Source organism: Piliocolobus tephrosceles, chromosome 17 (assembly GCF_002776525.5).
Source record: "Piliocolobus tephrosceles isolate RC106 chromosome 17, ASM277652v3, whole genome shotgun sequence".
NCBI lineage: Eukaryota > Metazoa > Chordata > Mammalia > Primates > Cercopithecidae > Piliocolobus > Piliocolobus tephrosceles.
In genome coordinates, this window is record NC_045450.1 from 3,277,830 (window position 1) to 3,293,457 (window position 15,628).

The window sequence follows — 15,628 nt, forward strand, 5'->3', positions numbered from 1 at the left end:
ATTCAGAGGAGCTGTTGACAGTCATCCCAGGTTGGCTGGTGAGTAAACATGACACTATCTAACAATGAGGTTAGATCTTTGGGATTATCTGAGAACCGAGCATTTTGGGACTTCCAATTGTACAAATCACTGGTGGAAAAAGGCCAATAGATGAGATGGGGGAGCCCGGTATCATCGAGCGATCCTATCTCTCTGAGGGGCAGGGCCACAGTAGAGTCGGGGAGTCGGGAAGCTTGGTCACGCTGCACGCGGCCTCAGGTTTGGCCAGCCGGCCCCCCCGGGTTACTTTCGCTTTCGGCTGCTTCTGCTTCTCGGTCCCCGTGTTCCTCCACGGAGGCACCCTGGGGGACCGGGGCCTGTGGGATGGGGTGCGGATATGGAAGTGTGGGTTCTAACGATAGGGGGTCCTGACTATCTGGCAGCACAGGGGCCAGGGGAGCAGAGGGGGTCCTTTGTCTTGCGGGTCGCGTTACTAGGACCTTGCAGGGCTCAGGAATGAACGGGGTCAACCGGGGCGGTGGGTTCTCCACGAGATCCTGCCACACTAGAATATAAGGAATTTGATCGGGATGCCCTGACCGCCCTGGAAGATCTTAGCTTTTACCTCAGTAATATCTTAGCTTTTACCTCAGTAATAGTGGAGAGACAGAAAGTCCCTTCGGAGGGCCACCCTACGCCGAAGGTGGGCCACTCCGAGCGACTGAGAGTAACTAGCTTTCCTTTTTTTAGTTGTACACCTAGGTTGCATCCGCGAGCCTTCACATCTTTGAAATTGTTAACAAGGAGGGAGAGCGGCATGCTCTGGGCGCTGCCCATTTTTGGACTGTTCCTACAAGGAGAAGGAGAGATGAAAATGAATGTTAAGCAGAGGGGAGTATCTGACAGGTTCGGTGCTGGAAGGGAAGAAGAGGTTTTATGTTTCTTTTTGGACTTAACACTTAACAATAACAGACAGACAGTGGTAAACGATGAGCATTCACGAGCGCGTGTCGGACTTAACTCTTCGGACCTGAGTCAGACGGGGCGACCAAGTGTGGAGGCCCCCAGATGGGCACCGGGGGACGTCTCCCACCAGTCCTGGGTGGCTGTCTTTTAGCGTGTCCGCCCAGACCGTGCCACCTACAATACAGGCTAATTCAGATCACAGATTTCGCGAAATTTCAGGAAGACAGCAAGAGACAGAGACAGAGACAAAGACAAAGCCGGCTTACTTACAGATTAAGATCCGTTGACTTGGAGGTCTGGTGGGCTTGGGGGAAATCCCGGACGAGCCCCCATTTGTTATGCCCAGACTGTTTATTCCCCGGAGAAGACCACCAGAGTCCAGAGTCAAAGCCAAGCAGCAAGGATCTTTATTACAGGTTCGAACCTGGAACTCTCACGCACACCCGTGAAACGAGCGGAGCGGGAGAGCTCCCCAACTGGGCTCAGGACAGTGTTATATAGTCTGGGGTAAACAGGCACAGAGTCATTATACAAATCAGATGTATGATTGGCTGATATTTGAACAAGGCGACTTGGCTGATTATGATTGGTTCCCGCCATTTCTAGTATTTCAGTTAATTTTGAAATTCCGATGACGTTTATCAGGGGCTTGCAGGGCAGGGGCAGGGCTTGTTTTCGCAAACCCCGAGGCGGGAAAGCAGTCCTACAGAAGCAGAACAAAGGCAGTTAATCATATTGTGACAGGTTTCACAACAGGTTTTGCAACATGAATGTACCTTACTTAAACGTGTCTTGTGACCTTGCCATGCCACAGAAAGAAAAACAGGAACTTATAAAATCTTTACAAAATGTTTGTGAGAGCAGAACAAAGGTTTAGCAATAGGGTGGGCACACACTTTTATGCCCTTTCAGTATTCCCTCAAAATAGATGAGGAAACTGAGGTTTGGTGAGATTACATAATTTGCCTGAGATTACATAGTAAATGTCAGAAAAAAGTGGTTTTGAGGCTACAGTCTAGAATCTATGTCTCTTGAAACAGGAATGTCTAATGATTGTGCCAGTGCACTTCAGCCTGGGCAACAGAGCAAGACCCTATCTCAAAAACAAAAAAACAGGAATGCCTAAAACCACCAGAATGGTCCTAGGGAGCAGACAAGATTTTCCAAACTGGACCTTGAGTGCTATGGGGTCGCTGGCTCTGCATTTGCCACGACAGCCTGTGGATCTGTCATCTTCCCTGGAATAAAATAAGAAAAAAAAAAAGGCGGGGCGTGATGGTTTACGCCTGTAATCCTAGCACAGTGGGAGGCTGAGGCGGGCAAATCACTCGAGGTCAGGAATTCAAGACCAGCCTGGCCAACATGGTGAAACCCCGTCTCTACTAAAAATACAAAAATTAGCCGGGCGTAGTGGCGGACACCTGTAATCCTGGCTACTCAGGAGGCTGAGGCAGGAGAATCGCTTGAACCCAGGAGGGGGAGGTTGCAGTGAGCTGAGACTGTGCCATTGAACTCCAGCCTGGACAACAAGAGCAAAACTCCGTCTCGGAAAAAAAAAAATGATGAAATAAAATAAAATAAAATATCAGTACTCTTTTCACCTAGTCATCCCAAAGCGACCTCTTCAATCCCATATTACCCTCTACTATCATGGTAACCTCACCTTTGGTGACAGACTAGCTGTGTGACCCCAGGCAAATGACTTATCTCAGTGCCACCACCTGTTGGAAGGGGCTGGTAATAGCATCTGCTTCATACAAACGTGTTTTCAGGATCGATCTACATATAAGCGCTCAACACACGGTAACTGGTTGTCAGATTCAATCCCAGGACGCTTCCATTTGCGGACCTCACGGCCCGGAGGACCTGGGCCGCCTCACAACTGGGCAGCCCCGCTCACCGACACACACACAAAACGCCCACAAGGCGCCCAATAGGGAATCGGCCCTGCGGCCCTCCTGCCACTCGCCCCCAACTATCAAAGTCCAAGGCGGAGCTGGAGGCAGATCCCGCCCTTGCTGGGCTGGGCAAGAGACTGAAACTTGGAGAATGGACCGCAGGCGCCGCACGTCTGGGGCAGGTTTAAAATCCGGTCTAAAATCGGAAGCAGGTGCTGCGAGCCCGGCCCTGAGCACTACTCTGGGACGTCCAGCCGCAGAAGAGAGCCCAAAGCCCAGCAGGGGGTCTCCGAGGGACTCGGGGCTTCAGAATCGCCCAGCTCTTGGGCCCTCGCCCAGGGCGCACGCGCAGTCGCGAGGCCGCGCCGAGGACTGCATCTCCCAGCAGGCCCCGCGCCGCAGGCCACGCAGCGTCACTAAATGGGCGGGCGGCTACCTCCCTAGCCTCCCCGAGATGCCGAGGAGGCCGCAGGGGCGAGTGGCACCATCTTTAGCCAGCCCAGAGTAGCCGAAGCGGGTGGGGCCTGGCTTGGGGAAGGATTCATCGGGGGAAGCTTATTAACAGTTCAGATTTCCAGGCCTCGCCCCGACACGGACGCACTGGAGAGCGCGTGGCCCTGGGATCAGCGTTTTCCCAAGCCCTCCGGAGTAATTCTAACCCAGGGTGCCCGCCAGTCACAACCGCCTTGGGCTTATTTTCTTCGCCTGGATCCAGCGCCCCTGCCCCCAGCCACTCCCAGAATCTCAGGACGCGCCCCGTGGCCACGCTTCTCGTCTCCAATTGGTCCCTCGCTCGTCCCGCCCCCGCTGGCAAATCTTCCCTTCTCATTGGTAGATGGTGAGTGTGTGGCGAAACCTGACCCAGTGGGCGCTGTAGTTCGCCAAACGTGACCCGGAAGTTGGTCACGAGCAGGCGCCGTGGGCTTGTGGACGCCTAACTCCCGCGCTGAGACTTCCGGCGTGGGAGCAGAGGTCTGAGTGCTGCGTGGGTCCCCTGTGGGGTGAGAAGCGCGGCGCTCGGTTCCTGTCTCGGGGAAGTCCTGGCACGGACGGGTACGCGGCCGGCGTGGCGGCGCCTGGGACCGACTGAGGCCTAGGCGCCAGAGCCGGCCGCGCCTGGGCTGGAGCGGGGCTTCTTGGCGTGGACTGGGAGCCTCCGGCCCTGGGCTGCAGCCGGCGCCGTCTATCCTTACACGGATTCAGGGCGCCTTCGTAGGCGGGCACGGCTGGTTTCGGGCTAAGGCGCTCTGGAGACCCGACGATGGCGTCGGGCCCGAGCTCCCAGGAACGGGAAGGGCTCCTCATAGTGAAGCTGGAGGAGGACTGCGCCTGGAGCCAGGAGCTGCCCCCGCCTGACCCAGGGCCGAGCCCTGAGGCCTCCCACTTGCGCTTCAGACGGTTCCGCTTCCAAGAGGCAGCTGGTCCTCGCGAAGCCCTCAGCCGGCTCCAAGAGCTTTGCCATGGGTGGCTTCGGCCTGAGATGCGCACGAAAGAGCAGATCTTGGAGCTGCTGGTGCTGGAGCAGTTCCTGACCATCCTGCCCCAGGAAATCCAGAGCAGGGTGCAGGAGCTGCATCCGGAGAGCGGCGAAGAAGCGGTGACCCTTGTGGAGGATATGCAGAGAGAGCTTGGGAGACTGAGACAACAGGTGAGAGAGAGAGAGAGCTGTTTTATCTGTGGTTTTGTTTAGCCCCGAGGACTGGGACATTGCGCCCCCGGTCGAATTCAAGTAAATTGCCCTGAGTAGACCTTACATGGGGAAGAACACTCATCCTCCAGATTTTCCCCAAATGAACAGAAAGCAGTGAAGAGTGCCCTTTTCCACGCGGAGGCAGTGTCCCTGCAACAGTTAGTGTTAGCCGTGGAGTTAGATCGCCAGCATTAAAATCCTCAATCTGCTAGTACTAGCTTTGTTACTTTGGCAAGTTACTTGATGTATTTCGGCCTGTTTTCCTATTCGTAAAATGAGAATATTAACATACTTTATAGGGCTTAGAGGGAGAGCAGCGTGTGAAGTTGTGATAACACTACTAGCTTATAATGAGTGCTTAGTACTTGTTAGCTGTTGTTATGTTAGGGTCTACGGTCTGGTCTTCTGCAAAGCTGGGCCTCCGTTAATTGTGAACTTTGAAAGATAATTTGGCACCGAGGCCCTGAGGTCATTGGCCCCCAGGGCTACCCCAATTTAGCTTATCCTGTAGTGAGGAATAGAAGCACCTAGGAAAGGTGGGGAGAGCAGAAGGGAGTGAGGTGTATCTTAAGAGCTGTGTGGGGAAGGTGTGCTCTGGGAGTGGGCCCTTTCCCTAATCCCTCCCCCTGCACATGGGATCAAAAAAGCCTTTAGTGTGAACCATTTTTCTGTTGCCTGGGCCCTAAGGGATGGCCTGAGTTCTCTGTTGAAGGCTTGCTCTCAGTATCCTGTACTAATTTCCCTTCCCCTTGGGCCCTGTTGTGATGATGAGTGATGTGGGTTGGTTCCCAGGTCACAAACCATGGGCGGGGAACAGAAGTGCTTTTGGAGGAGCCTTTGCCTCTGGAAACAGCACGAGAGTCACCGAGCTTCAAGCTGGAGCCAATGGAGACTGAGCGAAGCCCTGGCCCCAGGCTGCAGGAGCTGCTAGGCCCCAGCCCCCAAAGGGACCCCCAGGCTGTAAAGGAGAGGGGTGAGGCACAGTTATCTGGGCAGGTGGGAGGGAGGAGGGGCTTGGGGGTTGCCCCCGACACAAGCAGGATGTCGCACTGGTGCGAAGGAGAAGGAATTTCTGGTTGAGGTTCACACATGTGGAATGAAAGATCTGCAGTTGGTGGTGTGGGTTCTCCTGGGGCTGGGGGAAGGGAAGGGAGTCTCAGAGCCCTTTTTTATGCAGAACAGAGGCGATTTAGAACCACTTGAATGATGAGGGGTTTGGAGTGCTACTCTTGGTATTCCTTCCCTCTAACCCTGTCATTTTGGATAGCAGTTTATTAGGCCTCTGGGCAGTTTAGTGTCATCCCCAAAAGCAGAGACTGGGTGTTGGGGAATGGATACTGTGTTTTAATAATCCTTGGGTTGCCAAGAGTTAGGAATGCCATTCTCATTATAATTTCTGTCACCTTCAGCATTATCTGCTCCCTGGCTTTCTATTTTTCCTCCTGAAGGGAACGTGGAAGACAAGGAGATGACTGGGCCCCAGGTGATGTGGAAGTTTCCATTGTCTTCCCCCAGCACCCTTCCTCTGCTGAGTGTTGGGGGCGGGGGGTTCTCCACATGGAAGGTCCTTTCTCCCTTACCACAGTGTCTCCCCCACTGCTTTGGCTCTTTCACACCTCACTTGTAGACCTGACACCCTTCTTCCCCTATGACATGTGCTTGGCATCCCTGAATTTTGCCCCTTTAACCCATGATTCTGCTTGAATTGTTCTTGGTGCATCAGGGGCTAAAGGAGATCTTGTGCTGTTTCAGTTGCCTGAGAGCTTAGAGGACGTGGCAATGTACATCTCCCAGGAGGAGTGGGGGCATCAGGATCCTAGTAAGAGGGCCCTCTCCAGGGACACGGTGCAGGAGAGTTATGAGAATGTGGACTCACTGGGTAAGGACTTCTTTTCCAGGGATGATGACTGCGCCATTTCTGACAAGGGTTCTGCCCCTTATTCATTCACCTCCTGGACACAGACTCTGAGTTTTGCCAAGAAGCCTCCACAGGAGACTTCCCTTTGTCTAAAGTTCCCTGTATGAGAGTCATGTATCTGCCAAGTGGCACAGTTGGCACAGGCAGCCCTGGACTGGAATCCCAGCTGCCAGAGCCTAAGGCGAGTCTGAGCCATATGGACTTCCCAGGGCAGAGCAAATCCAATGCAGTGACAGCCTGCCAGCGTCACACACATGCAGTGTCCCAGGATGCTGGGGGGGGCTCTAAATGGTTAATTCCTTGCAATTTTGAGATGCTTATTCTTCTGAGCTTGCCAGTGTTTCCTGTGCTCCATTACTGTTTTTGGGCTCATCCCCAAAGACAAAAATTTAGGGGTAGTGGGATCAACATTCCAGCCTATCGTCTCTCACAGACCATAAAAATTCAGAAAGCGGGGAGGGTCTTGTGGAAATTTGGAAACAATGTATAGCTCTAAATCATAAATTAGGATGCACCTATGTCTTGTACTGTTACTCAGAGTTTTAAAATTATGCCTGCGGAATATGACACACTGACATATGGTTGGATTTAGGTGGAGGATATGCTGGTATGTATGCACAGTTCCCTCAACTTTTCTGTATGTATGAGAAATTCTTTTAATGAAAAGTTGGGGGAAGTCTTAAGACTGTGTGTACATTATGATTATACCTATGTTGAAACACAGCAGTAGAAGGACTCACTGCAGGCTGGGAATGGTGGCGCCTGTAATCCCAGCACTTAGAGAGGCTGAGATGGAAGGAGTGCTTGATCCCAGGAGTTCAAGACCAGCCTGGGCAATATAGGGAGACCCTGTATCTTTAAAAAAAAAAAAAAAAAAGTATCCTGGTGTGGTAGTGTACACTTTTGTAGTCCCAGTTACTCAGGAGGCTGAGGGGAAAATCACCTGAGCCCCGTAGGTCAAGACCGCAGTGAACTATGATGATGCCACTGCACCTCAGCCTAGGTGAGAGTGAGACTCAGTTTCAAAACAAACAAAAAAGACACACTGCACATTGTTTCCATATATCAGGTTTGCCTAAAAAGTATCACGATTATACATTTGTTGACACTAATTCTGCAAACACAGTCTCGGCTCACCATAACCTCTGCCTCCCAGGTTCAAGTGATTCTCCTGCCTCAGCCTCCCAAGTAGCTGGGATTATAGGCATGCGCCACCATGCCTGGCTAATTTTTTGTATTTTTAGTGGAGACAGTTTCTCCATGCTGGTCAGGCTGGTCTTGAACTCCTGACCTCAGGTGATCCACCCACCTCGGCCTCCCAAAGTGCTGGGATTACAGGCGTGAGCCACCGTACCCGGCCTTTTATTTTATTTTTTTCTGCTGTGATGTCCAAAGTTGAACATGGCCCTTTTAGTGAGAGATTGCTAAATAGCAGAAGATCAGATTACAGCTTGTTGGAATTAAACTTCTGTTGGAGTCCCTGTTTGCTGGAGGTGGAGGTTTTTGTTTTTCTTTTTGGCACAGCACAGAAATGGCACTTGTAGGTTTTAATCTCATGGTCCTCTTAGAGCCCTGGGTCCTTTTCTGATAGTCTGTTATATTTTGTTTCCTTGGAGTTGCCCAGTCAAATTAGTTCTATTTTGTATTTATATGTAGAGACAAGGTTCTTTTATGATATTAAATGGATTATTCAAGGAACTGACCATGTTCATTTTATAGTTCTTTTAATTACAGTAGTGTACATTCTCATTGCAAAAAATCATTCCAGCCGGGCGCGGTGGCTCATGCCTGTAATCCCAGCACTTTGGGAGGCTGAGGCGGGCGGATCACGAGGTCAGGAGATTGAGACCAGCCTGGTTAACACGGTGAAACCCTGTCTCTACTAAAAATACAAAAAATTAGCCGAGCTTGATAGCAGGCGCCTGTATTCCTAGCTACTCAGGAGGCTGAGGCAGGAGAATGGCGTGAACCCAGAAGGCGGAGCTTGCAGTGAGCCAAGATCGTGCCACTGCACTCCAGCCCAGTTGACAGAGCGAGACTGTGTCTCAAAAAAAGAAAAAAAAAAATTTGGCCGGGCTCGGTGGCTCACGCCTGTAATTTCAGCATTTTGGGAGGCTGAGGCAGGCAGATCACTTGAAGTCAGGAGTTCGAGACCAGCATGGCCAACATGGTGAAACTCCGTCTCTACTAAAAATACAAAAATTAGTTGTGTGTGGTGGTGCACGCCTGTAATCCCAGCTACTTGGGAGGCTGAGGCATGAGAATTGCTTGAACCCGGGAGGCAGAGGTTGCAGTGAGCCGAGATGATGCCACTGCACTCCCGCTTGGGCGACAGAGTGAGACTCTGTCTCAAAAAAAATTGTCTCCCTCCCCTAATTTCTTTCTCTAGAGGTATCCACTGGGGACAGTTTGTGTATATTCCAAGCAACTGCTGTCAGATTTATGGAGCATTCTGTATCTATCCACTGAGAGCAGGGAACAAGACTATCTTTGTTTCCCTACCCTGGTAGAGGAAAGTGGCAATACAGAAATCTGTTTCTTTGATTGTGAACAGAGTCTCACATTCCGAGTCAGGACGTCCCAGGCACCCAGGTGGGACAAGGAGGAAAGCTATGGGATCCCAGTGTCCAGAGCTGCAAGGAGGGCCTGAGCCCCAGAGGCCCAGCTCCAGGTAAGGAATGAAGACGAGTGGCCTGCCCAGCAAGCAGCAAGGTTCTCACAGTTAAGAGTGAGGCATGATTTTGTTTTGTTTTGTTTTGTATGGAGTTGCATTTTTGTTGCCCAGGCTGGAGTGCAGTGGTGCGATCTTGGCTCACCACAACCGCCGCTTCCCGGGTTCAAGCGATTCTCCTGCCTCAGCCTCCCAAGTAGCTGGGATTACAGGCGTGCACCACCACGCCCTGCTAATTTTTTGTATTTTTAGTAAAGTTGGGGTTTCTCCATGTTGGTCAGGCTGGTCTCCAACTCCTGACCTCAGGTGATCCACGCGCCTCAGCCTCCGAAAGTGCTGGGATTACAAGCGCAAGCCACTGTGCCCAGCAGAGTGAGACATTTGAGGATTTGGGTGCAGGGCCAGCCCACCACAGCTGCCAGAGAGGTACATTATGTCCTTTCCCCCCTGCCGTTCTCCATCCCAGTGAGGCAAGTAAGGATCCCAGGGTGCAGAGTTCAAGGAGGCCCTTACACTTGAGCTCACTTGTCCCACCCTAGTTTCAGCCCTGCTCCATCCCACCAATTCCTGAGGGGCAGAAGCGAGAGGCTCAGCTGGAAAGGAAAATTGTACGACTGGTCTCGGCTCTGATTTCTTGACCAGTGGCCCCACCCTTTATCCTGATGCTTCTCCAGAGTGTTTTACCTTTAGGAGAAGATGGGAGACTGAGGTAGAAGCAGCCCTTCTGGGCTGCTGACCTAACAGGCAGCAGCAGACAGGTGGGATTTTCTTTTCTCCAGCATAGAAATAATATACGGGTTTGGTTTCTCTCTTTCTACCAGGAGAAGAGAAATTTGAGAACCTGGAAGAAGGTGTTCCGTCTGTGTCCTCTGAGAACACCCACCCTCAGGTGCTGCTTCCTGACCAGGCCAGAGGAGAGGTGCCCTGGAGTCCTGAGCTGGGAAGACTTCGTGACCGGCAGCAAGGGGATTGGGCACCTCCCCCAGAGGGTGGAATGGAGCAGGCCTTGGCAGGAGCCTCAAATGCCAGAGAATTGGGGCGACCGAAGGAACTGCAGCCGAAGAAACTCCATTTATGTCCCTTGTGTGGCAAAAATTTCTCTAACAACTCAAACCTAATTAGGCATCAGAGAATCCATGCAGCTGAAAGGCTGTGTATGGGTGTGGACTGCAGTGAAATCTTTGGTGGGAACCCCCGTTTCCTGTCACTACACAGAGCACACCTGGGAGAGGAGGCCCACAAGTGCCTTGAATGTGGGAAATGCTTCAGTCAGAACACCCATCTGACTCGCCACCAGCGCACCCACACGGGTGAGAAGCCCTATCAGTGCAACATTTGCGGAAAATGTTTCTCCTGCAACTCCAACCTCCACAGGCACCAAAGAACACACACAGGGGAGAAGCCCTACAAGTGCCCTGAGTGTGGGGAGATCTTTGCTCACAGTTCCAACCTCCTTCGGCACCAGAGAATTCACACCGGAGAGCGACCTTATAAGTGTCCCGAGTGTGGGAAAAGTTTCTCTCGGAGTTCACACCTCGTCATTCACGAAAGAACTCATGAGAGAGAGAGACTTTACCCCTTCTCTGAGTGTGGGGGAGCCGTGAGTGATAGCACCCCCTTTCTTACAAACCATGGAACCCACAAGGCAGAGAAGAAGCTCTTTGAATGTTTGACTTGTGGGAAAAGCTTCCGGCAGGGCATGCACCTCACCAGACATCAGAGAACACACACAGGAGAGAAACCGTATAAATGTACCCTTTGTGGGGAAAACTTCTCTCATAGATCCAACTTGATCAGGCACCAGAGAATCCACACAGGAGAAAAACCCTATACCTGTCATGAGTGTGGAGACAGTTTTTCACACAGCTCCAATCGGATTCGCCACCTGAGAACACATACAGGAGAGAGACCCTATAAATGTTCTGAATGTGGAGAAAGCTTCTCTCGGAGTTCCCGTCTTATGAGTCATCAGAGAACTCACACGGGTTAGTAACAGTGGGGTTTCTCTTTGCCCCAGGTGAGGTCGCATATTCAGAGGAGCCTGTTGGCAAGAGCTGGTATTCCCTGCCCAGCCAACCAAATGACCTCTGCATTCTTCAGGTAATTGGGGCTCATTGAGAGGGAGGTGCAGAGGCAGCAGAGGATTGGCATAAAACTGAAAAGGAATTCCGTCTGCATGAGAGAGAATAGCAAGTCTCTGAGGTGACCTCAGGGTGGAATTATCTGTTAAGTCCACACTGCCCCAGGGTGCTCCTGCCCTCTTGGTCTTTTTAGCCAAGGTGTGATTTGGGCACCTGACTGTCCAGTTTACCTTAACAACTTTGGGAATCCATGTGATGATTTTGATACTTCTTCTTCATTTGGGACATTCAGCAGGAACATTTGGGTTTCTGGGGCCCCTGAGACCAAAGAAGAGGGGCCAAGTGCCCTGGGAAATCAGCTGAAGGTCAACAAAAGACTGGTTGTGAGTGGCAGCTGTCCTGAAGGCCCCAGTTGGGAAGCCTTTGGCAGTCCAGATCAAGCCACCAAGTGCCCTACGACGGCCTAACAGGAGTGTGCCCATTGGCAGATCACATATGTAAATGTGGCCTCAGACAAAAAGGAACCAGAGGACCAAGGGCAATAATAAGGTGGAATTTGCAGGTCAGCCCAGGAATTGGCAGAGGAAGTGGGTGTCTGATAACCCTTTGTGGAGAATGAGATTTCCCCACCCATGTGAGAAAAATAAACAGCTCTGGAGTCTTGTTCCTGACTCCAGAGGAACAAGAGCTTCCAGGAAAGAGATTCCCTGGAAAATTGAAAACGTGGATCCTAGGGGGGAAATTAGGGATTGTGTCTTTCCCTGTTGAAAATGTTTGGATAGGAATAAATATCTTCAGGAAACATACATGTATGTGAGTCTTCATTGAAAGCCTCTGTCTGGAACCCCAAGTGTTGATCTGTCTCTCCTCTGCCTTGGGCAGAGGCCCTGCTTTCTCATAGACTTACTGGGTTGGTCAGGAAGATTCTGACAAGGCAGCAGACGGAGAGGCAGGTGAGGGCCTGGCAACCTCCAGGCTGGGACTGCCATATGGTAACAAAGGATCAAGCCAAATGGCTGCTGGGGTGATGCTGTCATAGGGTCTCTAGAAAGTATTCATTCCTTCTGCAGTCTGTAGCAGTAAAAATGTTTCCAATTCTTTGTTTAGAATGTTTCCATTCTTGTTCCGTAGCTGAGGAAGATCTGACTCTTGGAGGACAGGGTATTTTGGTCTTGCAGCTGGTTTCCAGGGTGGAAGCTAAGATGGTCCCAGTATAAATTTTGAGTTATTGATTATTAATGGTGGGAAGATATAGGGGATGGCAACATTATTAAGGGAAAACATTTATTTTTTGGTAGAGACGGGGTCTCACTATTTGCCTAGGCTGGTCTTGAGTTACTGAGCTCAAGCACTCTTCCCATCTTGGCCTCAAAGTGCTGGGATTACTAGCATTACCTTTTAGAATGGCATATCAGAAATAGCAATTCTAGTAATGCGTATCTGTGGGAAACGAGGGAGTATTCTAAGAGCAGGAAATCAGATGCCAGGAAAACACCTCAGGATACGGCCCTGGAGGAAGATATCCAGCTGTTCTTTGGGTGAAAAAGATGAACAAACAGTCCTTTGGCAATAGGTTGACGGATATAGCAACTTGAAGTCATGGAAACAGCACTCCATTGCTCCTCCTCTCAGCCCTGCCTTAGTTTAGTAGGAGTTTTTCTTTGGTTGTCTGAGCCGGTTTTTAAATATCTATTTCTCATTTCTGTAACTTCCTCTTAATCAGCTTGTTCACAGGAGAGGGGCAATGGTGGTGTGGGGGTTGAGGGCAGGGAAGTGGAGGCTTAGGATTAGAGAGATCAGTGTAGGATCAACAGTGGTGGGAGCAGGAACACACTCTAGTGGAGCAGTGCAGGGTCAGCCAGGCTGCTGATGCCATGAACTGGGTGGAATGTAAAGCTGGTGTTCCTACAAAGCACTCTGGTTAAGATGGCAGTTTATGTGGACAGACTGGAAAGTGCCCCTTCCATCTACTCCCCCTCCCTTGGTAACATCACCCACACAGATCTTATGATGTGGTCCAACTGATGCTTCTCATACTTGGAACACTGCAGCTTGAAGCTAGAAAATGACTCGCAGGTATTTGCCCTAAAAAGGCGTTCCAGTGGAACCCTTCACTCAATCTTCAGTCTAGTTCCCCTTCCAGCAAACTTCACATGTGTAGCTGTTCTTGGCTTGTTTTAATGAGATGGCATCACAGAAAATAAATACATAAAGCAACACCATGCCTGGCATGTAAGAAATTTGTGCCAACTGTCGACAGATGATCCAAAAGATTTCCTTCTAAGCACGTAACACTGAGGTCACTAAGAACACACTGGCAGGAATTTCAGGGACTGATGACATCTCCTTCCCTTGTACTCATGTTTCAGAGAGCAGGTCTGATTCCCTTACTGCAGGCCCCCATGAAGTCTGATACGGTTTGACTCTGTGTCCCAAATCTCATCTCTAATTGTTATCCCCACGTCTCAAGGGAGGGACCTGGTGGGAAGTGCTTGGATCATGGGGACGGTTTTCCCCCATGCTATTCTCGTGATACTGAATTCTCCCGAGAGCTGATGGTTTTTAAAATGTGGCAGTTCCCCCTTCACTTGCGTGCTTGCTTCCCCTTTGCCTTCCGCCATGATTGTAAGTTTCTTAAGGCCTCCCCAGCCACACAGAACTGAGTCAATTAAACCTCTTGTTTATAAATTACGCAGTCTCTGTATCTTCATAGCAGTTTGAGAACTAGGTCACTGCAAGAGATGTCCAAGTTAGTGCTTTTTCATACATACTTTTTTACATTAATACTTTACCCACTAGCGGTCTTGTAAAAGAAGCCAAAACAGAGTTTGAGTGGCATTTATGTCAAAGGGAGACTAGCCCTGGGACAATAAGGACCTCTAGCCCCTAAGTCCAAATGGGTACAAAGGGGTCTTGGGAGATGTGGAGTGACCCTGAGCAGGAGCCACACATCCTTAGCAAAGGTATCACATGAAACCAGCAGGAAGACTGGTGGGTGAGAAGCAGTGCCACATCTAAGCAGTGTGAAAAGGCCTGGCAGGGTCAGGCTGGGGAACAATACCGACAAAGCCAGAGGTGGGACAGACTGGAAGAAGTGTTTTAAAAGCACTGAATTTTTCAGAAAAACCCATCAGAAGTCACTTTAAGAGTTTTGATTGCTGTAATGAAAGAACTTTTGGGTCTCAGCACCATAATCTGAAATTTGAGGGCTTAGACGCAGCACTTTTTGTTTTGTTTGAGATGGAGTCTTGCTCTGTCCCCCAGGCTGGAGTGCAGTGGCACAATCTCCGCTCACCACAAGCTTCGCCTCCGGGTTCACACCATTCTGCTTCAGCCTCCCGAGTAGCTGGGACTACAGGTGCCTGCCACCACACCCCGCTGTTTTTGTACTTTTAGTAGACATGGGGGGTTTCACCGTGTTAGCCAGGATGGTCTTGATCTCCTGACTTCGTGATCCGCCCACCTCGGCCTCCCAAAGTGCTGGGATTACAGGCGTGAGCCACCTCGCCCGGCCTAGACTCAGCACTTTTTAAAGAAGAGTTTACTGTAGATTCACTACATTAACCGATACAATTTAGGAATGTGCAAAATCATCACTGCTTTAAAACTTGTAATTGTTGTAAATGTTTCACATGCATTTGAAACAACTAAGTATTTGAAGTGTCTTAATGTGTGTTACAGGAAAACCAACTAGCACATTTCTTAGCACTAGGAGACTTAATTTTGGGGGTCAGGAACTCAGGAATAGGTAGATGAATTCAAGCAAAATGCATTTATTTATTTGAAATATTTTCTTTTACTCTTCAGTCTAGCTTGCGAGCATTCCCAATTAAAAATTGACTTCTGTTCTTGAAAGGGCAGTTAATATTTCCTTCTCATCATACACTTACATTTAATAAGAGCAGCTAAACCTTGCCTGAGTGGTACGGTGAAGAGGCACTGGGATGATCTAGGTGAAGTTCAACAACGACAAAATGGTTGAGGAAAAACGACTCAGATCACAAAAAAATTATGATTTTCCAGTTAATGTTACTGTTCTCAATTAGCTACAGAGACACCTAAAATGTCTCAAAAGATTCCGTCAGAAATCTGGTGGCTCTCAAGCATCCCCAACCTGCTCCAAGGAGAGTAGTATTTCTCCAGGCAGCGAGAAAGGGAAAGAAAAACATTAAGGAGTATCGTTCTGAAGTCCAGGCTATGCTTTTGGACATCATGAGGAATTGCTTGCCCTCCATTCCGTCCAGGGTGGCCAGTTCCCTACTCCTGAGGTGCTGCTGCCCTTGAGGGAGTTCTCGGCTCTGCTGGGCTTCCCGGGAGGAGCCCAGCCCCAGCACCCGGTACAAGGGTGAGTGCCTGGGCTTCTTGGAGGAGTTCCAATCCCCAGGAGTGATTTGCAGAACCAGAGACTCCCTTTTCAGGCTTGGG

The 15,628-nt window shown here is 50.3% G+C and overlaps 1 protein-coding gene across 2 annotated transcripts; it reads left to right on the forward strand.

Moving 5' to 3' along the window:
- Window positions 1–2,411: 2,411 nt before the first annotated feature.
- Window positions 2,412–12,009, forward strand: ZNF263 (zinc finger protein 263). Of its 2 annotated transcripts, XM_023225756.2 has the most exons (6): window positions 2,412–4,491; window positions 5,326–5,506; window positions 5,943–6,016; window positions 6,286–6,412; window positions 9,006–9,122; window positions 9,944–12,009. In XM_023225756.2, exons 1-6 carry the CDS (start codon window positions 4,105–4,107, stop codon window positions 11,110–11,112), a joined length of 2,055 nt encoding a protein of 684 aa, XP_023081524.1. In that variant the 5' UTR covers window positions 2,412–4,104; the 3' UTR covers window positions 11,113–12,009. The 2 variants fall into 2 exon arrangements, with proteins under 2 accessions (XP_023081524.1, XP_023081525.1); XM_023225757.1 differs by lacking the exon at window positions 9,006–9,122 and having other exon boundaries at window positions 2,635–4,491.
- Window positions 12,010–15,628: the final 3,619 nt, after the last annotated feature.